General features: G+C 48.3%; 2 protein-coding genes across 3 annotated transcripts in view; one reads left to right on the top strand and one right to left on the bottom strand.

Moving 5' to 3' along the window:
• LOC144108624 (chorion peroxidase-like) overlaps nt 1-26,204 on the bottom strand; it is a 57,555-nt gene that overhangs the window by 18,897 nt on the left and 12,454 nt on the right. Inside the window, exons 2-6 of the mRNA XM_077641813.1 lie at nt 20,946-21,086; nt 8,210-8,311; nt 7,913-8,023; nt 6,333-6,468; nt 3,094-3,303 (exon numbers count right to left, since the gene is read on the bottom strand). Coding sequence (XP_077497939.1) covers nt 3,094-3,303; nt 6,333-6,468; nt 7,913-8,023; nt 8,210-8,311; nt 20,946-21,086 — 700 coding nt within the window. The remainder of the gene's footprint in view (nt 1-3,093; nt 3,304-6,332; nt 6,469-7,912; nt 8,024-8,209; nt 8,312-20,945; nt 21,087-26,204) is intronic.
• LOC144106167 (uncharacterized) lies at nt 10,076-13,922 on the top strand. Of its 2 annotated transcripts, XM_077638906.1 has the most exons (3): nt 10,076-11,660; nt 12,724-12,984; nt 13,769-13,922. In XM_077638906.1, the coding sequence occupies exons 1-3, from the start codon at nt 10,349-10,351 to the stop codon at nt 13,837-13,839; spliced, it is 1,644 nt and encodes a 547-aa protein (XP_077495032.1). In that variant the 5' UTR covers nt 10,076-10,348; the 3' UTR covers nt 13,840-13,922. The 2 variants fall into 2 exon arrangements, with proteins under 2 accessions (XP_077495032.1, XP_077495033.1); XM_077638907.1 differs by lacking the exon at nt 12,724-12,984.

The raw sequence follows: 26,204 nt of genomic DNA, 5'->3' as shown, positions 1-26,204 counted from the left end.
CGCAATAACGCGAAGCTTGTTGCGTTGCCGCTGAGCAAGTAGGGCACCAATGCCATGGCAGCTCGCATCGGTCCGAAGTTCCGTAGGGGCTTAAGGATCAAAGTGCGCCAACACAGGTGGAGCAGTGAGGGCACTGATAAGGGCTCTGAAGGCGTCAGTTTAGGAGGGTCCACAAAGTCAAAAATATCACTGTAGGAGGACAAAAGGCTGTGAAGAGCTGTAGAATCAGCAGAGGGCAGATCGGCCGCGATCATCCGGGAAATAGAGTCCTCACGGGAGGGTTGCGATGTAGGGACATTGGAGACGGCAGTCGTTGGGTCAGGAGCCAGGACAGAAACTGTGCAATCGGTCAATGGGGACAGATCAGCAAGGGAAATGCCGGTCGATTCTGCTACCAACGACTTCGTCGTCCTCCCAGCGTCCGTAGCAATATGTTGTTCCCGACTGCCGCAGATTCGCCACAACGCACGATAAGGTAGCACTCTAGGGCTCCTACTGCTGGGGTCAGGAAAAATGGTCCAATAAAGGGGCATCGGGCAAAACATTATTTATTGCTAGCATTGCCTGAAAGTTGAAGCTGGAGACCCGTTCACCGCTGGTGGAGCAGAAGACAAGCCGCCAGTGTGATGTGGTTAATTTTAAAGCGGAAACAGTACTTAACAGATCCCAACAAACAGTCTTGTGTGGAGCTTGGAGTAACTCGGGTGAGCTCGGGTTAGTTCGGAGGAGCGTCACACAAGGTACGGTCAATGGTAGGGTGGCCTTGGCCAAATCTAGCATAGCAACAGCCATTGCAGAAATTAAATAAATACTGCCGTGACTGGTTTTCGAGCCCGCAGAGGTGCGAACAGATCAGCGTCGCTGGCCACTGCACGAGAGCACTATGCTATCGCAGCAGGCGATCACGCCTCGTGTTGAACTGCAACACACTCTCGTTCTGTGAATTGCACATCTGCGTCTTCATCAAATTCCAACCAGTGTTTTAGCCAACCAGGCCAAACACATGCTTTCGCATGTCTACTCGGTCTAACGATATTGAAACCCTACCACATTTTTTCTGATTTCTAACCAATTATATATCAGTGGTAAAATATTAAACTATCATTTTACTGTCATCAGCACCACACATACTTAAAAAAGGAAAAGATTTATATAATCCCCTATGCTCTTTGATTTCGACGACTAACGGCTTCCTTCTTATGTATGCTGCTTATAAGGTATAAAGCAAGGCTGCAAGGCGCACCCGTGGGCTCCCTAAACGTTTCCCAAAGAAGTTTGCATAGGCTTTGTCCCCATACGCATGCACATCTCGCCCGTGTTTTCATTACATCGTTCATGCTTAAACTGAATGAAGCCTCGCCATGGTAAAAGATATCTTCCGTATTTCTCAAACGCCGAGGGTACAAGTTTAGCCGTCACATTGTCACGCCTTGCCACATTCGTGATGAAGAGTGTGCGATGACAACGCCTTAGATAGGGAAGTGTCCAGCGTATGCACGTGAAAGACCCATACTCGCATCTGCTCTGAAGCCTATGGACACATCGCTCCTCTCTGAGGATTTGATCCTCGGCGCTTGGCCAGATAGTTTTAGAACTGTAAAGGCAACGCGAGCGCTCTCACGCCTTTTGAGCGACACGGACCTTGTCTCGCGTTTGTGATGTCAGAAAGTGTGCCTTGTTTTTTTTTAAAGTAGTTTTTCATCTGCCCCCTCCCATCCTTATCGTCCCCCATCGTGACCTTCTTTTACCTCCTCTTCCCGTCCCCCAGAGCAGAGTAGCAGGCCAGATATTTATTTTTCAGGCCAACCTCTCTGCCTTTCCTATCAATAAACCCTCTCGCTCTCTCTTGATAGTTTTAAGCACTTTAGTGCTGCCGCGCCCTAACATAAGCCAGCTCAAGCCTAAATCTCTGCTGAGATTGGCTTTCAGAGTAGAGTTTCTGCTGCACCATGTCTAGCTTTTATGGCTTATCTGAGGAACGCCTCAGCACTAGAGATATGAGCGCATAAAAACGTTTTCTTTTCAGTACATTTCCGAACCGCGCGAAGAACAAACACAGAGCAAAGGACACACACACACACACACACACACACACACACACACACACACACACACACACACACACACACACACACACACACACACACACACACACACACACACACACACACACACACACACACACACACACACACACACACACACACACACACACACACACACACACACACACACACACACACACACACACACACACACACACACACACACACACACACACACACACACACACACACACACACACACACACACACACACACACACACACACAAGCGCATTGTTGCGCTTGTGTTCTCTGTGTGTGTGCCCTTTACTCTGTGGTTGTTTGCGCAGCTTGAAAATGAACTTCAATCCTCAACTAGCCCGCCAGAAAACGCTTCTATAGGCGTAAATAAGCCATAAATATCCAAACGTAGCTATCTATACAGCCTCACCTCCCTATGCACTGTAAAAGTTTTTCTAAATGAGTTGTTTGCGACTGTGCCAAGCATCTGGACCTGTCCACAATGGTGGCAAGCTTTTTATAGGAACGAACCACTGATGTTAGCCGCATGTCGGTAACTCCGAATTCTCCTGTCGCCCGCGCCGTGCGAAGAAAGAAACGGATCGCAGTTCGGTAGTGTTTATACGAAGCTGTGCTACAGGCTTGTGGGAGAGTGCATACAGAGTCTCAATGTGAGAAAAGACACAAAAGCAAGCATTTCCCTACCCCAGCAGTGCAGAGCCACACCGATGCAATGCTTTTCGTCGATTCTATTCTACGCAATATGTCACCATCTTTTCTTAAAAATATTTTGCTGCTTCGCTGTTAAGATACAAAAATATAATTCTTCACTCATTTCTCAGTTACAAATTAAATGGGCTCAATGAAGTGCTTTCCCCCCAAGATTTAGCACTTTTCTGAAAAAAAGAAGGAAAAGAGTTTTGTTTTCTCAAGGAATCAAAATTTCTTTAAATTTTACACTTCTTGACAGTACCACACAAGCGATCATTCCCAGAGTGCGTTGTGAGGAACGCAAGTGTGAAGCGTACCTCCAGTATCCGTGGACTGTGTTGGGATGTGAGTAGCGGAAGTGGCCTGCCGAGAACTCGTTGCTCAGAGTGGCGTCCAGGCTGTCGTCGTACGAAGTGCGGCTGCTCTCGCTGACCCAAAGATCGTACTCGTCCATGGCCTTTGACCCCAGCTGCCACGGAAGCCACTCGGAGAAGACGATGTGCTGGTAGCGGCCCTCCTCGATGCGCCTGACGGAAAAATACGTGCAATGCAGGGCGTTTACTCGCGCGAGGTTTGAAAGGTGCGGCGCAGATTGCTGCTGAATGGCCGCGCACTGAGTGGATTGTGCACAAATTTGTGAACTCTGCCTACAGACGAAGTGGGTATAAATGCGCCAGTAAAGATTCGGTAACGTTGCATGGTTGACAAGTAGGTTTTTGAGCGATGTTGCCTCAGTTATTGCTGATTAACGGTTACTTTCCAGTAAAATTGTAACGAGTTACCGGCAGCGTCACCTGCGCTTTATTTTTGAATCCCGTTTTTACAGGGCTGTTTTCGTCATCACTGTAAAGATAATTAACTAGCTCAGGTTTCAGTTTTACGACAGAGGTGGTTCCGGGTCTCAATGGGACTTAGCTGTGAGCTTGGTCTGTATGCCCTATCAGAAGCGAGAGGTACAAGCCGAGTCAGATACTATGGCAGGAAAGCGTTGTTGAAATTTCTGGGTAGCAAAATATTTGCCCTGTTTAAAACTACAACGGTGGGTAAATGACTCTCGCGTCGTCCAGTTAGCAAGGTGGGAATCAGCGCTTTAAACGATTCCTCTGCGGTTCGGGCGTCTAAAATACACAACCTCAGTAGATAGATAAATCAATTTTTTTGTCTCTCCAAAATGATACACCTATTTGTGGCTTGAAAGGCGGAGAAAATTCAAATCAGATCCCGTTCGCATATACTTTAGACAAAGCCAATATGGTGGTAAATTTCACTAATTTCCTAAGGCGCAGCTGTGACGTTGATGCCAGTAAATATTTCATTTGTCTCTCATTTTGGTTCCTGGGCGATTGGCAGACAGTTGCGTTCATATTGGGAACAAAAAGAACAGATTTTAGTATTTTTGTGTGGTCCACTAAGTAACTGTGAAGTATGGGCACTCTGCAACGCGTTTACCGTTAACATCACTGACTGCTTTGTATTATACCGTATAAGGTGGCCCACAATTCCGGCAGAATGTTGCATGCGCGATTCCGCATTGCCGCCCTCTGATACTGAAAATTGTTCGACGCATACCCAGCTGCCTTGAGACGACAGGATCACTCTCGCAAGTTTATGAATGCACCGCTGTAAATACGTTCACTAGGAAAAGCAAGCAAAAATACCTTTTCGGGCGGGCTATAACAGTGAGATGTGAAGTGCCCCCCACCTCTACATAAAACCGGAGGAGAAAGAAAATTTCGCTTTCCAAGGTTTGTTGCCAGTACGGGTGAAGGAAACCAACTCTGTGGAAGCACGGAAACGAGAAGCCTGGGAAAGTTGCTCAATTTCAAATGCTGCAACTCTTATCGCATTTTTAGAACATTCGTGCGGCCACAAGTTCCAGAGACGATGCGTGGCAACCGCCGGATTACAAAAATTTTTATTGACCAGAGGGTGATGAGGTGACATAAAAAAAATATCCGCTGCAAAGTATTCCTGTGTGTCTTATTGCAAAATGTTTGCAGTATATGTATGCTGAAGATAGCTGACAACGAGCAAGCAGCCTTCTTGAGATGTTGAACAACTATTGGTGCCCTTACTGCGTAAGAGTAATTTCTTGGCGTCATGCATCCAAACAAGCCAATCAACTGGCGCAGAGAGACAGCGGGCGGTCTTAATTCTGGTGCCGTTAGCCTTGGGTGCGATGCACGGGATGGGCTGTCAGGCTTCATGAGATGGGAGTTGCGCTTGTTTGAGCAGCTTTGAAGCCCCTGTGTTCATTGTAAAACTTAAAATTTTAACTGACGAATCGCGAGTAAGATTAACCTGTTTCACATAAGTTTCCAGATTTTGTAAGCAATTGATGCAACTAACAAGGTTGAGTAATCACAGAGGTCAACTGCTTAGAATGAAATCAATAAACGCCTATAACTACATAATATCTTAACTGATAGGCTAGTAAATCTGCCGAAAAATTCGCCTGCGTTGGTTAAAATCGATGTCGAAAAGTTGGTTCAGGCACCGTGCAGGTTCAGTGAGGTCTACGTTAACACCAGAAGAATTTGTTACTGAACCTTGCGAAATGGATCTGGGTTTAAGAAGGAAGAGGGTGTTATAGAGATTGTCTCGCACAGAGGTAACACGAGGTTCAAGAGAAGACTGCGCATGTTGACCCATTTCGATTTCGGGCGGAACACAGTATATGACAAAACACGGATGTTGTGGACCGTGTGCTGTTAATCAGTCAAGCGTTTAAGGAAAGGCCTGACTGGACCCACGCATGTACCACTTCGGTTGTTGATACTATAGCCTGAGGGAGCTGATAGCCGGAACGAGACATGTCGCTCCTGAGGGTTAGCAGGGGAAGATGGTGTAGATCGGCAGGCGGCAGTCTGGGGCAGGGAAACCGCACAGGATGGGACACTGTGTAGAACGTCCTCTATAAAGGGAGCCTTCAGCCTTTATAGAGGCTTTATAGAGGCGCTTTGGTTTTGCGGTGGCGCCTTATTCTCTTGCAGCTTTCACCAAAATTTTCTGAGCTGTTTTAGTGCGTCTGAATGGAAACACAAAACACTGAATGCTTCTATGCGTATTCTTGTATCATATTCAGGTGAATGAACAACAATAGGAAAATACAGGTTGCGTTACGGCAGCATGCTAATGATATCACCCGGAAAAGTATTTAAAAATGCCTTGTCTTGAATGTTGTAATACCGCTTAGAAATGTGCTACCCTAGTATGGGCAAATAGTTCCATTACAAAACGGCCTCAACTCACTTGGTAAAGAAAGAGCAGGCAGATTGCTTCTTGACGCACACAGAACAAGGAAGAGGCAAACTTCAGGGTGCCTGAAAATGCTTAGACAAGAGTGCTTGTCTTTGTCTGGGTAAAGCCTTCATCGTTGGTGGGGTTTACATAGGGCCTTCACTCCAAAGAGGAAGGCCCTCTTCCCCCTCACAGGGTCTTTATCCCCGGAGTGAGGGCCCTGTTTAAACCCCACATGAACGCTTTGCCTCAAAGAAGACAAGTCCCCTGGTGGGAAGCACCCTGAGGCTTCCCCTGCCTTGTTTACTTAACTCACTTGGTCACTTGAAACAGCGTCTCATCCTCCCAGTGCGAGTTGATGGCGGCCAGTCGGCGAGCGATTCGGTTGTGTTCCCGCACCCACAGCGTGTGCATGGATAGCAAGCCCGGCTGCTGGTTGCCGCGAGGGTCGCCTGGGGGTAGACGGAACATTACTGCAGTTCACGAGACGTTGTACGCGCAGAAAAACACACCCGCCATGGATCAGCGATCTGCCTTCCTCTTTGTGATAGTTTTTTAAAGCCGGCGTTCTACAAGTAGTTTAAAAAATAGCCTTCAACGAACACTGCGTGTTGTCATTGGCCAGGGAGCCGGTCTTTTGAAAGAAGTTTTCTGTAAGAAAACGAGGATGTGACCCATCTATTATTGGATTACAGAGTGCACGACAACCCCAGGTCGCGGCTGAATAGAGACTGAAGCGCTCTTGATAAAATACCCTTAAGTCTACAAAAAGCCTTAGGCCCGTGACCGATATGTGAACTACAAAAGCGAGCACTTGTGGCATTGATAGCATTCCTCGAGGACAACAGTATCCTTGGGAAGTACTTGCTTGGTAGAATTGGAGTAAATGCTAGAGCTCTTGCCTCCCTGTGTGTGAGTGCTTCAAGATCTTTGTTATTTGCTTTTGCTGCGTTTGCTGCAAACCTATTTTTGTTTTTTTCTGTTTTTGGTGAGTGCTTTAATAGCGTTGTTGTTTATTTTTGCTATGCGTAATGCAAATCAGCTTATTTCTTGTTCTTCTCTCCTTATTTATTCATATCTATTATGTATATTGTATTGTCTACTGTTCTTTTAACACTCAACGTGTTTTTGTTGTCTCATTATTGTTACTTTTACTGACGTTTGTACTTTGTTTTTACGTTGTGTACTGTTTGTGTTTGTTTTATGTTATTTTGAACTATACACCATTGGACCAAGTGGTTACTATGTATTGTTGAAAAGGAGTAGCCGGAGCCGCACACTATCACCAAACTCCCCTTTGCTGTTCATGTAAATAAAAAAAAGTTTTCTATAGAATATCAAGCCTGAAGTGTCTCAGTGCGGAATTCGGCATGCTTTAGGCTGTTGATTATGAAATCTTGTGCAGCAAGACTCAAAATCTTGCGGTTTACTGAGGCGTGCTGAAACAATTATTCAGGACGGCTTTGGACCAGTTGGTTTTACGGAACGCGCTACGAGCGTTGTCGCTTGGTTAAGCGTGAAAGAATAGCTTCAGTGGGTTATATATAACTCTAGAGATGACCTCGGTAGAATGCGGCTAGTCTTAGCCGACCATGGTGTTTATTATGCCCACTGTGATCGTCGCACGCTGACGCGATTGTCACTCGCGAACCTCATTAGAATACTGAAGCCGTCGTCCACGATACTGTGAACAAAGTTCAGAGTGCAAAAATGGGGCACCGACAAAATTGATGACATAGTCTCATACTGGTTATATAATTAATGCCAGTACTTCTTGAAAATGGTTACTAAGCGTTTTTGTGTTGTGCCTTAGCACTTGGTTACTTCGGTGAACAGGGAGCTAAAAGCACGGCAGTCACAAAAATTAACAGAAAATTGATGGCCCAGCCCACGCACCTGTTTGCGCACAAAAAGCGTTCTGCTCGGGTATGCTGCAGTTGTCCACGTAAGGGAAGTTGCTGTTGGGTAGGTACTCGACGCCGCCCACGTCTTGGCTCAGCAGCAGGCCTGTTTGCGATGGGATTCGCGTCAAAAATTAAGCACTAACTTCCGCAGGCACCAGGATTATATCTTCGGCACGCTTTATAGATACAGCCAGAGCCGTGTTTCCTGCTTTAGTGCTAAGGCTACCGTCGTAAGCAAAGATTACGCTAGTTACTCAGGACTGTTATGAGAGATCGGAAGAGCACGCACCACCCCGGTATTTCCGCAGAGGTTTTACCACCTGGTCATTGTATCCGTACACTTGAGAAAGGTCTATGTAGGAAGTCTGCTGGTTCTCCTGATAGATGGGTCCTGCACGAGAGAAAACAGTATGCTAAATTCCATATATTACATTTTGGACATCGAGAAACCAAATTCACCGTGTTGATTGATAGTATGCATGTAGTGACAGGAGGGCTGTGAGATATGCTGCATGCGGTAAAGAGATAGGCAGTGTCGCGAGTGGTCTGATTCTGCTTGTATTGAATAGAGCAATAAGAAATGCAAACAACTTCAACCGCTTGAGACAATGCCCGCACGCGAAAAGGCTGTTCACAGGGTAGCAAGTTCCATGTTTCATTGCGCGTGGTCTCTTGAGTGGCGCTGGACTGTTCTGATTCTCAGAGTTCTTTGTAGAGCACACAACGACGACACAGTGTCGTCTGTGTCGTTTAATTAGCGCTTACATACGCAACTTACAATCCTGTGAGGTTTGTGTCGCTTAGTGTGCGCGAAAAAGAACGCTGATAATGTACCAACCAGCCTCATAACGAATATTACTATCTGATTTTGAAATATTTTTATAACCTAACGTTTTGAATCCTAGTATAACTTTTGCGCCAATATAAGCAAGACTTTTCTATTATTCGATTTCCTCCTCTGTTTTAATATCCATTGGGTTCATGACGGTTAGTTTTAATTTGAAAACAGAATTGAGGAGCTTGCTTTCTAAAGGGACAGTTTCTATGTTATCTAAGAGTCTATGATTTTAACGTGGATGGATTTAATGCGCTTGTGAAGTGTGCGTTGTTTGTTTGTTGCAGCAGACAAAGTTTGCCATTTTAAGGTGGTGTCATTTTGTGCTTATCCCTTAGCTTCTTTTGAATTATTATTTTCATCCACATCCTGATTAAAGAGGTGTCCATTTATGCTAATTCGTTATCTAGCTGGCGACCAGTTTGCACGAATATTTGCGTTCCTGAAGGCATCAGTGGAAGCATCTGTTAGCTTGTGGCACTGTCCACTGAATTTCTACTTTTTTTTCGGTGGAAGGAGCCCTCAAGAAAGAGAACGATCCTGCTGGTAAACGCGGCTGCACCGGAGCTTGGAGGCTGCAGAAAAGCTTGAAAATTAATTCTTTTCAACGTGGGGGCATGTGAGAAGACATTTTACAGGTGTAACCCTTGAAAAGAAATTAGAGAACACACTCAAGCTAATGATATCCGAGAGGAAAATAATAAGCGGATATAGATTTTGCGCCGCTTGTATTGCAGATGATGCGATTCGATGCTCTTTTAAGAGACTGGAAAGTAAGGAAAGCGAAGTGTTGCTGGAGGCACTAAACAGATGTGTGGATAAGATTAGGAAACATGCTGGCATTGGGCTGGCGCCTCTGGCACTGGGTAGGGCTAATTGCAAATAAACTTGACGAGTTTCCAGTGAGTTTAAGCGGAATGATGACGTTGATAATAAATGTGGGAAAGATGTTTGTGGGGGAGTGAACTAAACTTCAGTGATGATGATGATAACGAGTGGGATGTTGATACCTTTAAGTGCCTCCTACAATTGAAGAATGAACACGTGCTTTCGCGTGTCTTCTCGGTTTAACTACGTTTAACCGCTACCAATTTTAAAGAATGTGGTTAAGACGGCCACCAAGTTTTAACTGTTGCAACTGGCCGCTTGTTTGAAACTGAATATTTGTGGTTTGCAGAGATTAATAGCCGTTTCACTTTTTGAAGATTAGAAAACGCGATTCCTTCAGGCGTTGTGGCTAAAAAATTCTTGCCTTTCAGCACACATTTCGAACATGGCGTGTCTTTTGGCGCGCATGCTGCAACGTGTTGTAATTGTTTGGTTTGTGCTGACCAGCGAAGGCAGCCGCACGCCCCCCTATTGGCCTGAGTTCCTATCGTTCATGCTTCTCTCCCTCTTCTGTAACCCTCTCAGTACGAGAGGGTATATAATCGCGGTTCTGGGCAATAAACGTTGTTGTTCACTGCCGACCATTGTTCGAGATGCTGCGCGGTTCGCGCTGACTTTACTACAGTGGCGACGAGTGCGGAAACTACCCATGCGGTAAAAGTTGAAGCCGACAGCCTGTCGCAACTTGAAGCACCGACGAGAACTATGACCAGCCTGCAGCTCCCGACCTTCGACGACACGTCAGATAAGTGGAAAGCGTACCTTATAAGGGCAGAAGCATATTTTGAAGCCAATGCTATTACTGACTCAAAGCAGCAGCGAGCCTTGCTTGTGGCAGCACTCAGCACGCAGACGGTGCAAGTGTTAGCGGGACGGATTGCACCCCGGACACCGAATTCCCTCACCTATGATGAAGCAGTCGCAGCTTTAAACAGCTACTACGACCCGAAGCGTCACGAGATAGCGGAGAGCTATAAATTTTTCACCCGTTGCCAGCAAGAGGGTGAGGCAGTGCGCGCATTTCTGGTCGAAATACGGCGCATAGCAGACGGCTGCAACTTTGGGAGTGCGCTAGACCGAATGCTGCGGGATAGAATTGTTTGCGGTGTACGCTCAACTAACCTACGCAAGCAGTTACTGGCGAAGAAAGACTTGACGCTGGAGGAGGCCGAAGCGCTGGCAATAGCAGCAGAAACAGCCGAGAACGATGCAAACGATATCAGTGGAGCACCACCAACGGTGCTAAGAATGCAAGCCAGTCATCGCTCTTCGTCGCGAGATACCAGCGGGGCAGCGCAAGAGTGCGGACGATGTGGAAGCACGAAGCACGATGATAACGCCTGCCGCTGGGCTAACGCACGGTGTTTCCGCTGCAGGCAACGTGGTCATTTGGCGAAGAAATGCTACAGGGCGAGAACAGATGAAAATGCTGCTAGGCGAACCGCGAGTGTCAAGACACTGACAGTTGAAACCGCGTCTAGAAACGAGAACAAGGATGAGGCACACATCTGGACGCTAATTTCTGGTAGGAAAAACGGCCTGGAACCACCGTTACGCCGCACATTTCGGTGGGGGGAAATAGATCTAGACATGGAAGTGGACACAGGATCCCCGGTGTGCGTCATATCACGGAACGTTTACGACCGACACAGAGCGCAGTGGCCACGCTTGAAATCGCCGCATGTGAAGTTGTCATGTTACGCGGGACAACTGCCGGTGCTTGGCGAACTTGAACTTCCGGTGCAATTCAAGAACGTGTCTGTAACCTGTCCACTCGTGGTGCTTGACTGTTCAGGACCGAGTCTATGCGGCCGCGATCTGATTGCGGCACTTGGCAAGACGGGTGTTACGATGGAAGAACTCACTGCGCCGGATTCGACAACAGGAAACACGCCGAGTGACCACATGGTGAACAGACTGCTCGCTGAGTATAAGGATGTTTTTTCGATAGACCAGGGGCTCATCAAGGGACCGCCAGCCAGCCTAAAACTAAAGGAAACGGCGACACCGAAATTCTGTAAGGCCAGATCACTTCCTTACGCTTTCCGTGATAAGGTCTCTCGTGAAATTGATCGGTTATTGTCCCTTGGTGTCTTATCTCCTGTGCAACATTCAGAATGGGCTACGCCCATTGTAGTTGTCTTGAAGAAAGATGGCACCGTAAGAATATGCGGAGACTTCAAAGTCACGCTTAACCCTGCCTGTGATATCGAGCATTACCCTCTTCCAGTGATCGAGGACATGTTCGCAAACTTAAATGGAGGTGAATACTTTAGCACCTTGGATTTGAAGGACGCGTACAACCAAGTGCCCCTTGACGAAGCGTCACGCGGACTTTGTATCATTAACACACATCGCGGACTTTTTCGTTACAACAGACTCCCGTTTGGTATAGCTTCTGCCCCAGCTATATTTCAAAGGAAGATGGACGCTGTACTCGGCGGGCTACCAGGCGCCCAAGCTTACCTTGACGACGTGTTAGTGTCAGAAGGCAAAGGGGACAAGGAAGCGCGGCTCAAGAAAGTGTTGGAACGATTCCGAGAGCATGGTGTCAAGCTTAGGGCCGACAAATGCAAGTTCCGGCAGCCTTCAGTGACTTACCTCGGGCATCGTATCGATCGGCAAGGCCTACACCCTATGGAAAAGAACGTAGACGCCATCATGCAAGCCCCGCGCCCGAGTAACGTGAGCGAGCTACGTTCGTTCCTTGGTATGCTCACGTACTACGCACGGTTTCTGCCGAATATGTCGACTGTGCTCAGCCCGTTATATCGGCTCATGGAAAAAGGAAGCCGTTGGGAGTGGCTACAGCCGCAGCAGTTGGCGTTCGAGCGAGCTAAACAAAGCCTCAAAAATGCACAAATTCTCGTGCATTTTGATCCTAACAAGGAGCTGAAACTAGAGTGACGCATCTCCGTATGGTGTGGGCGCAGTGCTGTTTCATTCGATAGGAAATGAGCACAGGCCAATTGGGTTCCGTTCCAGAACACTTACAACAGCAGAACAAAACTACTCGCAGCTGGAGCGAGAAGCACTAGCCCTCATCTTTGGCGTTTCTCGCTTTCGTGACTATCTTCTAGGTCGGCAGTTTACCCTGGTGACCGACCATCAACCACTGCTGGGACTGCTCAGACCTGACCGCCAGACGCCACCGATGGCTGCCGCGCGAATTCAACGGTGGGCGCTATTCTTGGGTGGCTACCAGTACAAGCTACAGTACGTGCCAGGGAAACAGCTGCTGACAGCAGATGCCCTCAGCAGGCTACCAGCGCCGACTATGGAACCGGGGACCGATGGTGAACCGCCGGAATATGTCCTTTCATTGGAATCCCTGGAAGAAGGTATAGTGACGACGCACGAATTGCAGGAGCTGACGGCCAAGGACCCGATGTTAGCCAGTGTCACGCACTTCATTTTGCATGGATGGCCTCAAACCACTAAAGGAATGGCGCCAGACTTGTTGCCGTTTTTTGATCGTAAGCTGGAGCTATCGTTGGCTCACCGTCTGATCTACTGGGGCAACAGAGTGGTGATACCGCGGAAAGCGCGGGAACGGATGCTGCAGCTGCTACATGAAACGCATCAGGGCTCCTCGTCAATGAAATCAGTCGCGCGGTCATTATTTTGGTGGCCAGGCCTGGACAGGGACATTCAAAACTTGTCTGCGCAGTGCCGCAACTGCGTGCAAAGCCTGCCAATGCCTACGGCAGCCCCACCAGTGAGTTGGCCAAAGACAGCGGTCCGGTGGTCTCGTATAGACATCGATTTTGCAGGCCCGTTAGCAGGCAAGATGATACTAATAGTGGTTGATGCCCACACGAAGTGGATTGAAGCAGTACCCTTGCAGCACGCAAATACAGCTAGTACAATCCGATGCTTAAGGAGCATGTTTTGCCGGTTTGGCGTGCCACGCACAATCGTGTCCGATAATGGCACACAATTCACAAGTCAAGAATTCGCCACTTTCATATCGAAAAACAATATCGTGCACCTGCGCACTGCGCCTTTCCATCCCCAATCTAACGGAGCAGCAGAAAGAGCGGTTCGGACCGTGAAGGACGGGTTGCGGAAAATGGGAGACGGACAGCTGGAAGATAACCTCATGCGGTTGTTATTCAATTACAGGCGGACCGCCCAAAGAGAAGGAAGGTCACCTTCCGAGATGCTTCTCGGCTATCAGCTGCGTTCCCGACTAGACACATGTCTCCCACCCAGAGCTGTGGACTCGTCGTCGGACGCTCACGACTGGACCATCTCGCCAGGCAGCAGCGTATACTTGCGAAATTACGGCACCGGCAAAAGATGGGTGCCTGGGAGGGTACAGACCACTTCGGGGGCGAGAATGGTAACAGTGAACACGCCAACCGGAGCAGTGCAGCGCCACGTCGACCAAGTCCGCCGTCGTCAAGAGTTTACGGTAGGGACTGCGTCTGTAGAGGCCACTGCAAGAGCGCAGTTAGAAGGCGGTCCTGACCAGGTGACCAGTGCGGATCTGTCACCTGTGCATACGCCCAGTACCACTGGGTCGGAACAAGAACAAAGCCCTCAGCCGCTAGCAGCCGACCAGAGTGAAGTACCATCTCCAGCAATCACGGAGCGTCCAGTGGTTCCGGCGGGATTGACTGACCCCCTGCAGCCCACGCTCAGACGATCGACCAGAATAAGAAAACCGGTACAGCGGTTTCACTTTTAAGGGAGGAGAAATGTTGTAATTGTTTGGTTTGTGCTGACCAGCGAAGGCAGCCGCACGCCCCCCTATTGGCCTGAGTTCCTATCGTTCATGCTTCTCTCCCTCTTCTGTAACCCTCTCAGTACGAGAGGGTATATAATCGCGGTTCTGGGCAATAAACGTTGTTGTTCACTGCCGACCATTGTTCGAGATGCTGCGCGGTTCGCGCTGACTTTACTACAGTGGCGACGAGTGCGGAAACTACCCATGCGGTAAAAGTTGAAGCCGACAGCCTGTCGCAACTTGAAGCACCGACGAGAACTATGACCAGCCTGCAGCTCCCGACCTTCGACGACACGTCAGATAAGTGGAAAGCGTACCTTATAAGGGCAGAAGCATATTTTGAAGCCAATGCTATTACTGACTCAAAGCAGCAGCGAGCCTTGCTTGTGGCAGCACTCAGCACGCAGACGGTGCAAGTGTTAGCGGGACGGATTGCACCCCGGACACCGAATTCCCTCACCTATGATGAAGCAGTCGCAGCTTTAAACAGCTACTACGACCCGAAGCGTCACGAGATAGCGGAGAGCTATAAATTTTTCACCCGTTGCCAGCAAGAGGGTGAGGCAGTGCGCGCATTTCTGGTCGAAATACGGCGCATAGCAGACGGCTGCAACTTTGGGAGTGCGCTAGACCGAATGCTGCGGGATAGAATTGTTTGCGGTGTACGCTCAACTAACCTACGCAAGCAGTTACTGGCGAAGAAAGACTTGACGCTGGAGGAGGCCGAAGCGCTGGCAATAGCAGCAGAAACAGCCGAGAACGATGCAAACGATATCAGTGGAGCACCACCAACGGTGCTAAGAATGCAAGCCAGTCATCGCTCTTCGTCGCGAGATACCAGCGGGGCAGCGCAAGAGTGCGGACGATGTGGAAGCACGAAGCACGATGATAACGCCTGCCGCTGGGCTAACGCACGGTGTTTCCGCTGCAGGCAACGTGGTCATTTGGCGAAGAAATGCTACAGGGCGAGAACAGATGAAAATGCTGCTAGGCGAACCGCGAGTGTCAAGACACTGACAGTTGAAACCGCGTCTAGAAACGAGAACAAGGATGAGGCACACATCTGGACGCTAATTTCTGGTAGGAAAAACGGCCTGGAACCACCGTTACGCCGCACATTTCGGTGGGGGGAAATAGATCTAGACATGGAAGTGGACACAGGATCCCCGGTGTGCGTCATATCACGGAACGTTTACGACCGACACAGAGCGCAGTGGCCACGCTTGAAATCGCCGCATGTGAAGTTGTCATGTTACGCGGGACAACTGCCGGTGCTTGGCGAACTTGAACTTCCGGTGCAATTCAAGAACGTGTCTGTAACCTGTCCACTCGTGGTGCTTGACTGTTCAGGACCGAGTCTATGCGGCCGCGATCTGATTGCGGCACTTGGCAAGACGGGTGTTACGATGGAAGAACTCACTGCGCCGGATTCGACAACAGGAAACACGCCGAGTGACCACATGGTGAACAGACTGCTCGCTGAGTATAAGGATGTTTTTTCGATAGACCAGGGGCTCATCAAGGGACCGCCAGCCAGCCTAAAACTAAAGGAAACGGCGACACCGAAATTCTGTAAGGCCAGATCACTTCCTTACGCTTTCCGTGATAAGGTCTCTCGTGAAATTGATCGGTTATTGTCCCTTGGTGTCTTATCTCCTGTGCAACATTCAGAATGGGCTACGCCCATCGTAGTTGTCTTGAAGAAAGATGGCACCGTAAGAATATGCGGAGACTTCAAAGTCACGCTTAACCCTGCCTGTGATATCGAGCATTACCCTCTTCCAGTGATCGAGGACATGTTCGCAAACTTAAATGGAGGTGAATACTTTAGCACCTTGGATTTGAAGGACGCGTACAACCAAGTGCCCCTTGACGAAGCGTCACGCGGACTTTGTATCATTAACACACATCGCGGACTTTTTCGTTACAACAGACTCCCGTTTGGTATAGCTTCTGCCCCAGCTATATTTCAAAGGAAGATGGACGCTGTACTCGGCGGGCTACCAGGCGTCCAAGCTTACCTTGACGACGTGTTAGTGTCAGAAGGCAAAGGGGACAAGGAAGCGCGGCTCAAGAAAGTGTTGGAACGATTCCGAGAGCATGGTGTCAAGCTTAGGGCCGACAAATGCAAGTTCCGGCAGCCTTCAGTGACTTACCTCGGGCATCGTATCGATCGACAAGGCCTACACCCTATGGAAAAGAACGTAGACGCCATCATGCAAGCCCCGCGCCCGAGTAACGTGAGCGAGCTACGTTCGTTCCTTGGTATGCTCACGTACTACGCACGGTTTCTGCCGAATATGTCGACTGTGCTCAGCCCGTTATATCGGCTCATGGAAAAAGGAAGCCGTTGGGAGTGGCTACAGCCGCAGCAGTTGGCGTTCGAGCGAGCTAAACAAAGCCTCAAAAATGCACAAATTCTCGTGCATTTTGATCCTAACAAGGAGCTGAAACTAGAGTGTGACGCATCTCCGTATGGTGTGGGCGCAGTGCTGTTTCATTCGATAGGAAATGAGCACAGGCCAATTGGGTTCCGTTCCAGAACACTTACAAAAGCAGAACAAAACTACTCCCAGCTGGAGCGAGAAGCACTAGCCCTCATCTTTGGCGTTTCTCGCTTTCGTGACTATCTTCTAGGTCGGCAGTTTACCCCGGTGACCGACCATCAACCACTGCTGGGACTGCTCAGACCTGACCGCCAGACGCCACCGATGGCTGCCGCGCGAATTCAACGGTGGGCGCTATTCTTGGGTGGCTACCAGTACAAGCTACAGTACGTGCCAGGGAAACAGCTGCTGACAGCAGATGCCCTCAGCAGGCTACCAGCGCCGACTATGGAACCGGGGACCGATGGTGAACCGCCGGAATATGTCCTTTCATTGGAATCCCTGGAAGAAGGTATAGTGACGACGCACGAATTGCAGGAGCTGACGGCCAAGGACCCGATGTTAGCCAGTGTCACGCACTTCATTTTGCATGGATGGCCTCAAACCACTAAAGGAATGGCGCCAGACTTGTTGCCGTTTTTTGATCGTAAGCTGGAGCTATCGTTGGCTCACCGTCTGATCTACTGGGGCAACAGAGTGGTGATACCGCGGAAAGCGCGGGAACGGATGCTGCAGCTGCTACATGAAACGCATCAGGGCTCCTCGTCAATGAAATCAGTCGCGCGGTCATTATTTTGGTGGCCAGGCCTGGACAGGGACATTCAAAACTTGTCTGCGCAGTGCCGCAACTGCGTGCAAAGCCTGCCAATGCCTACGGCAGCCACACCAGTGAGTTGTCCAAAGACAGCGGTCCGGTGGTCTCGTATACACATCGATTTTGCAGGCCCGTTAGCAGGCAAGATGATACTAATAGTGGTTGATGCCCACACGAAGTGGATTGAAGCAGTACCCTTGCAGCACGCAAATACAGCTAGTACAATCCGATGCTTAAGGAGCATGTTTTGCCGGTTTGGCGTGCCACGCACAATCGTGTCCGATAATGGCACACAATTCACAAGTCAAGAATTCGCCGCTTTCATATCGAAAAACAATATCGTGCACCTGCGCACTGCGCCTTTCCATCCCCAATCTAACGGAGCAGCAGAAAGAGCGGTTCGGACCGTGAAGGACGGGTTGCGGAAAATGGGAGACGGACAGCTGGAAGATAACCTCATGCGGTTGTTATTCAATTACAGGCGGACCGCCCAAAGAGAAGGAAGGTCACCTTCCGAGATGCTTCTCGGCTATCAGCTGCGTTCCCGACTAGACACATGTCTCCCACCCAGAGCTGTGGACTCGTCGTCGGACGCTCACGACTGGACCATCTCGCCAGGCAGCAGCGTATACGTGCGAAATTACGGCACCGGCAAAAGATGGGTGCCTGGGAGGGTACAGACCACTTCGGGGGCGAGAATGGTAACAGTGAACACGCCAACCGGAGCAGTGCAGCGCCACGTCGACCAAGTCCGCCGTCGTCAAGAGTTTACGCCAGGGACTGCGTCTGTAGAGGCCACTGCAAGAGCGCAGTTAGAAGGCGGTCCTGACCAGGTGACCAGTGCGGATCTGTCACCTGTGCATACGCCCAGTACCACTGGGTCGGAACAAGAACAAAGCCCTCAGCCGCTAGCAGCCGACCAGAGTGAAGTACCATCTCCAGCAATCACGGAGCGTCCAGTGGTTCCGGCGGGATTGACTGACCCCCTGCAGCCCACGCTCAGACGATCGACCAGAATAAGAAAACCGGTACAGCGGTTTCACTTTTAAGGGAGGAGAAATGTTGTAATTGTTTGGTTTGTGCTGACCAGCGAAGGCAGCCGCACGCCCCCCTATTGGCCTGAGTTCCTATCGTTCATGCTTCTCTCCCTCTTCTGTAACCCTCTCAGTACGAGAGGGTATATAATCGCGGTTCTGGGCAATAAACGTTGTTGTTCACTGCCGACCATTGTTCGAGATGCTGCGCGGTTCGCGCTGACTTTACTACAGTTGACTACAGTTTACTACCAGTTGACTTCACTGTATGACACATGTGTCACGCTATCATCACTCTCCCGTCAGCCATGAAGCAGAGAGCAGCGTCAAGAAACTTTGGCGGTTAGCATCGCACTTATGGCCGTTTAAAAAGAAGATCACGCGGAATGTGCGCCACGGAGTGAAGTCAATCTTCGGCGTAGCAGTCCTTGCGCCGAAGAAACGCGATGTTTGAAATGCGCGCGTGAAGGCGGGAACTTGTTGAGCCGCAACGCCGAATGGAATTGTGTTTTAAAAATTATAGAAGCGAAATTGGGGTTACTGACGGCGGGCACCAACTATCTACCTAGCATTAAGCGCTGAATTCCAACTGAAAAATACGCTAACAATTAAATGAAAGTTTATCACCTTACTATTTAGGAGGAATCAATAATTTTTTATGTTTGCCGACACTGGTACTACAGTGCCGCAGACGCCATCTTGTTCACCTTCGCTGAGCCGCCGCGTTGGCTCAGTGGTTATTTTGCTGGGCTGGTAACCCGAAAGTCACGGCTTCAATCCCGGCCGCGGTGGTGGCATTCTGAAGGAGGCGAAATGCTAGAGGCCCGTCCACTGTGAGTTGCGAGTGCATGTTAAAGAACTACAGCTGGTCGAAAAAATTCGCAGCCTTCTCCTACAACGTCATTTATAGCCTCAGCCGCTTTCCGGCGCTGAACGCCATAAATCATACGAAATATTCGCTGAAGCAGCCTGCACAGTGTGAAAGCTTTCTAACTTTAGCATCCCGATCATTACCGATGGAGGTTGATATGAAATGGGATATTAGCATTCGTCCATGCTTCCGGTACGCTTGACGTCTTGAAACACGATGTATTCAGGATGGCCAGTATTTCGAGCACAATCTTTCCATCTCCCTGCAACGGATCTTGTACAATGTAGATATGGGAGACCCACTATGAAGTCTACTTCATTTTTATTCTTTCCATTCAGGCACTTCTATATCCATTACCTTTTCTTGGTCTTACTGATGCTATTCACAATTCTAACACTATAATTCTGCAAACCGTAGAAATAATTCCACTCGTCTATTATTGCCGCCTATGCCACGACTTTCTGCAGCCTGCTCGCCTGCCTGTTGCATCACTCTTGCGCTGAAGTTGCGAAGCACGGTGTTCTGGGCTTTCATTCTGTTAATTGTGGGTTCAACGTCTTCATACAAGCCTTCAAAAATTTCGTCTTTGTTAGTTGATGTCGGAGCATAAGATTAAAAAAATCATCTTGGAATCCTTATTAGCCTTATATCCGAGTTCTGCCACCATCACGTTAATGCTCGCGGATTCCTCGATATTGCTTCCTATTTTCTTGCGCTGAGAGAATGCCAAAAATTTATGTATTCCTTATTCAGATATTGCCAATCAGTGCCAGAAGAAGTTACAGCAGGGAGGCTTACGCTATGAAAACAGATATCCCTTAATTCACACAACACATTGGTTCTCGCTCTTCTTGTAAATCGTGATAACCGAACACGTAGCCCCAGACAGTGTATACCTTGCTCATCCTTGTGATAAGCCATTAAATTTGAGAACAGCTCATCAAACAGCACAGAAAGCCAAGCCTCACTCGATAATGAGCTTGGGATCAATGTTTCAAGATCAACATTTCAGTGATGACTTGTCTCGATCCAGTTGTTTTTAGCACCCTTCTTTTTGCTACAGGCCGGAACGTCGCCTGGGCCAGTTACTTTGGAGATGCTGGGGGCTGAAGGCCAGGTGTTAATTTTTGTATTTATACAGGAATGGCCGGCTGAGCAGTATATCATGGTGACGAATTCTCTTTCCGGCATATGGGCGCGTATCTTTGTTCTTGCCTCGGTGAGTCTTTTTAGTGTTGTCTAACCTTGAATAGCATGGCTTCATTCATCCCTGGATCAGTTCACCTAGTCCAGGCGACACACCAGGCTTGGTTGACCTCAAGACTCGTTTTCGTTTTCTGGGGTGAATTGCTGCCGCTGAGGGTTTCGAACCACGGAAACGCGATAAGGATGGTCTACTTCGACAGAATTGTATATGTGCACTAGGATGGGAAGGAAAGAAAAAGGCCATAAGTGGGAGCATACCATTTCCGCACTGGCTGCAAGTCAAGGTCCGCATCATACCTAGCCGTGTGACGTTGAACTGTGCGTAAAAGTCATCGTTTTCCGGCACCTCGATGGGTAAGCACGAGGGCCCCTGCAGGCATGTCGGGTTCGGTCCACGTCCTGGCAAGAACAAAATAGAAAGAAAAAACTCCGCCACACTTCACCCAGCTGCGTAAAAAGGCCACGAAAAGCACGCATATCACCGCAGCCTCGCCCTGCATGGCAATAAAAAGCTAATTGTGAAGGGTCAATACACTGTCCAGTGATGTGGTGACGTCAAAGGGCGAATGCTGATGGCTGGAGCGGAAGTTGCTGCCATTGGTAAGTAGGTGGTTGTATCCCACGACGTCACAGGCAATCGGCAGCTCACGCCAAATGTTCCTCAAGAGCTAGAGACTTGGAGAGTAATCTCATTGGCTCAATATGTAGGACTGGGAAATATCGCGAGACAATGTGGACGATGTTATTAATACTCATGCTGTGCCAACTGCTGCAGTGTGCGGGTTAGAGCCGCAGTGGAGAAAATACACATAGTGGAAGGGTGACATACCTGCCAGGTGTTTCTCGGCCTGGCCATCTAACTCACGTGATATTCCGGGGAAAATAAGGAAAAGGTATGCGTCTTAGGCGCTGGAGCCTTTGCGTCGCTTCTGCCACAACTTTTCAGGCACATCATGAATTAGGAGCCCAGTAAGAGGTATCCGAGGTTAATCTGCGACCCACGGCCGAAAACCTTCCTACTTACCATTTGCTAGAGGGCCCAAACGCTGATCCAGGATTGCCCAATAAATTTAACTGCATACTTGTCCTTATTACTAGGAACACTGTACTGCACCAGTTATTCTCTTTGGAGATTGTAACTTTGCAAATACTGACTGGCTAGACGTAGGACGACTAACTGCGGATAACTGAGAAGCAAACAGGTGGAAGAACTAAGTTTAAAAGTTTGTTAAAGCAAGCGGCGTGGGAACCAACTCGCATTTCTCCCACAACTTCAAGTATTCTGATTATAATACTACCCAATAACCCTGAAGGCTTATCGTCAATTGCTTACCTGTGTGAAATAAGTCATGTCAAGGCTATTCATGCCACGGTGAAGTTTTTCCCACATCCCCCAAACATTTGAGGAAACATTCAGCATGAACGACAAACGAAATTACGATGCAATCACAAATAAGTGGAAGCGTTTTTGGCTTTTTGCTAACGTCCACTTCTTCACTGATCTATTACTGATAATCGAACGTATTTGAAAAATATGATGAACGAGCTTAGAAGAAACTGATTTATAATATGTTTTTCTACCAACCCTGAAAACCATAGCTCTTGAAGAGTCCTAAAAAGAATAAAAAGAAAGAAAACACGGCTTTATAGCGTGGCTATTAAATAGCCTGCGCTAACAGGACGAACACAGGAAACTTGGAAACAGAGGAAAGGAGCTATTCTTCTACGCTATTTAATAGAAATGTACCAACTAGCACGTCAGAAAGTTCTACTATAGCGTGGCGGAACGGAAAATAAGAACGATGCTGAGGATCTGGGCCAAGCTGCCGAGGACAGCTATTACGCTCAAATTTGGTATGCCGAACAAGTCGTTTTTAACAGCTCTACCTAAAATTTTTATCAATCAATCAATCAATCAATCAATCAATAAATAAATCAATTTATTTTCTTAGAAAAGGAGGAGTGCGGGACTAAAAGCTCGGACAGCTTGATGAGGTCTCCACACCTTGCAAGTTGGCATGACAGCAAGATGGCGGCCAGTCATACACAAAAAATGAAAAAAATCACATAGTAACCAGTAATACAGAGTGAAACAAGACGGCAGCAATCAGACAAGCAAAAAAAAGGTAATACAAATAATAAGCACACATAAAAAACAGCATAAACATCAATAGATTCGAGAATTTCTGGGCAGTAGTAAACCTTATAATAAACATTTGCGAATGCTGCAAAATTATGACAGACACAGGCTAAACACGGGCGCAAAGATGGCGGAAAACATGGTCAGGTGCACCATGTTGTCCGTCCTCTTTTTATTCATTATTAACCTGTGCGTGTCGTAACTAAGTAGCGTCCGCAACTGCTTCCGTAGTTATACAAACAACTAGCCCGAGCACAAGCTATACTAGATAGCGTGACACATGGAGGGCGTTCGGACGCTGTAGCTGAGGAAGGACGTTTCTCGCTCTGGAAGCTCTGGAAGCTCTGCTCTGCTGGGAACGATCGGCTAAGTTTCGGGTGGCTGGTTGTGGCCTTTTCTCTCTGCGTCTTTGCGCGGTAAGGCAGTAAGTCCGGGCTATCTCGACCCAGTCTCCCGGCCAGGGGAGCTCCTTCTGGTCGGCTTCTCTGTCCCCTGATCTCCTGCCGTTGGAAGCTTTTTTGCGCAGTGGTGTCGGCAGTATCCCTGTCGCGCTGGTGCCTAAGGATGGTGATGTAATCAAGATGAACAACTCTGGTGCTGTTCGGTCTGCTCTCCAGTGCTCATTATGGGTCGATCTCAGAGGTACGCCAGTTTGGACGCGGCGGGATTCTGTGCAGATCGCCAGACCTCGGCTGTGTAAGAGATTTGCTAAACTCCTCATCCTTTGCCTCCCTTCGGGTAAGTTCCTTCATCCCTTAACATCTGGCGTGCACGAAAGGTATTGTGCAAGGCGTAGACTCTTCCCTGTCTCCGGCAGAGACTCTTGAGCTTCTGCCGGCTGCAGGTGTTGCTGTGCACCGCTGTAGCCGGGATGTAAACAACTTTCAGATGTCCACTGAATCAGTGATTGCTGCCTTTGCCGACACTTCCTGCCCCTCTGAAATCAAGACATGGCCTCTAATTTTTCGGGTAGACCCGTTATCATCTCGGCCTCTGCAGTGTAACAACTGCTGGCGCTATAGACATACCGCCGGCGGTTGCAAATCCGACTTGAGGTGTTGCAACTGTGGGGATGGTCATTCAACGAGCACCTGCACTGAGAAGAATGAGAAGTGTTGCCTTTGCAGTGGTGCCCACTCTGAAAACTACTCAAATTGTCCCTGTCGAGCTCAGGAAATCCAAATTGTGGAGATAATTGACAGTATACGCTGTTCGCGCCGTGACGCCATTTCAGAGGTCAATGAACGTGCCCACGGTTATGCTGGTGTGACCGCTCGGCAAGGTGTCATGTTAGACTCAACTCTGTCCCAGGCAATTGCGGCTGCTGTGGAGGCTTCCATGTGAAAAATGGTAGAAAAGATTGTCGCAAGTGTGTCGGAGTGCCTTACAAACGTTCTAGCGTCTCAGCTTACACATGCCGTGCAGGCCGGTTTGGCACCTCTTTCGACAGCAATTCCCTCTCCTTATATCCGGTGTACAATTCCAGTAGCATCACAGCCCCAGGAACAAACTCCTGCCCCTTCCGCTGTACCTATCTCGGGTACTTCGAGGGATGTTGATATCATCTATGATTCCGAGAAGGTGGAGCCTGATGCGCGGCTTCTTAAGCGCAGCGGGTCCCCCATGTCTCATTCGTTGTCTTCTCTGTGCACCCAGCGCAAATCAAAGCAGCAGCAGCTTGGCACCAAACCCAAGGATACATTTTGGAGCAGGCAGTTGCTGCTGCTAGGCTTTCGCAACCATAACGTCATTGCGAGTTCTGCAGTGGAACTGTCGCTCTATTCTTTCAGCTTCCTCAGATTTACACTGCATTTCTATCCAGCTTAATCGGGATGTCATAATTCTGCAAGAAACGTGGCTTTCAACCGAGAAACATTTTAATATAAAAAATTACCGTTCATTTTGCCTGGATCGCCAGTCAAGAGGAGGGGGTTTACTAACTTTAGTCTATTCAAAATTTTGCCACAGGGCTATGGTATCTTTTCAACAAATGTCACCTGACTGTGAGATTTTGGCACTACACTTTGTACTTCCTGGGTGCTCTCCATTTTCAATAGCAAATTGTTATTTCCCCAATGAATTCCAGGATGTTAGAGTTCTGGACTTTTTACTCGTTAACTGTAAAAACCCAGTTCTCGTGGCTGGGGACTTCAATTCTCACCGTGTGTCGTGGGGTTTTGAGGACTAATACATGCGGCAAGCGCCTTTGGGACTGGGTTTGTGATCACAACCTGATGTGCTTAAATTCATGTTCGGCCACTTATCAATTCGCTCACACATTCAATCTGATTTAGATCTCACGTTCATTAGTCCTGGAATTGGCGTATCGAATTGGTCGACTGTTGATAGCGGTACCTCAAGTGACCATATACCTATTCATTTTGATATCATATGTCGTGTAACTCAGGTGTCTTCATAGTTGCGGTCACATGTAAATTATGACAGATTTCAGACGGCGTTGCCTGCCCTTGCTTCAGTGTCTAACATCGCCGAGGCCCACCAGTCAGCAAGCATGTGTCTGGCTATAGAGGAAAGCCGTAAAAAGCCGGAGTTCCTGGTGAGGCCAACAAAAGGGAATTCTTCTAACTGGTGGAATGCGGACTGTATAAGAGATTACAGGCAGAGGAAGGCAGCATAAAAAAGCTTCTTCATAACCAATGCCCGAATAACTGGAGTGATTATAAATTTATTGCAGCCACCTTTAAACGCACAGTTCCTCGCGTGAAGGAAACATATGACTCAGAACACTTCGATTATCTTTCAAATGCGGGCAACCGGCGTGCACTATTTGGTTTTCTACGGTCTAGGAAACAGCTCATGTCCTCTCATAATTTTCAGTCATTAGTTTGGTCTCCTGAAGAAGCTATCCAGGCGGTTGAATTAATTGCCACAGGCCTGCAAAAGCGGTTCTCGTCTTTACTACCTTTGCGTCCAATGTTGTTTGCACCAGTCATTCCTAATGATAATGCCTCACAAGTAAATCTATCAGAGCTTTCACAAGTTGTCCAGAGATTGCCAGCTGCTGCTCCTGGTCCTGATGGTGTTACCACAAAGATGCTCAAGATTCTCTTTGAAGAGTCTCCCAACTCCTTATTGCACCTAATAAACTACTCTCTCAAACACGCTTGGATACCTTCTGAGTGGAAGCTGTCCAAGGTGATCCCTTTACTTAAAAATCAGGGTGGAGGCTGTGAATTGGATAATATTAGGCCGATTTCTTTAACATCAAACGTGGTAAAGTTGATAGAAAGGGTGTTACTAATTCGGGTGTCAGCCATTGTGAACCACAAAACTATACTCAGCCCGTGCCAACTCGGTTTCCGGCCACGGTGTTCGATATGGAATGTACATGCTGATCTTGAGAGCAGAATTGTCCT

The sequence above is a fragment of the Amblyomma americanum genome, chromosome 10, assembly GCF_052857255.1.
Source record: "Amblyomma americanum isolate KBUSLIRL-KWMA chromosome 10, ASM5285725v1, whole genome shotgun sequence".
Lineage (NCBI taxonomy): Eukaryota > Metazoa > Arthropoda > Arachnida > Ixodida > Ixodidae > Amblyomma > Amblyomma americanum.
Note: the sequence above shows the minus strand (reverse complement) of the source record. Positions and strands in the feature narration are given on the sequence as shown.

Bases quoted from the DNA above. Each gene is read 5' to 3' on its own strand.
- LOC144106167 (XM_077638906.1), top strand. From the start codon at position 10,349: ATGACCAGCCTGCAGCTCCCGACCTTCGACGACACGTCAGATAAGTGG. The intron at 11,661-12,723 runs GTAAGGCCAGAT...ACTATCTTCTAG, and splicing joins AACGGCGACACCGAAATTCT to GTCGGCAGTTTACCCTGGTG. The intron at 12,985-13,768 runs GTATAGTGACGA...ATTCAATTACAG, and splicing joins ATTGGAATCCCTGGAAGAAG to GCGGACCGCCCAAAGAGAAG.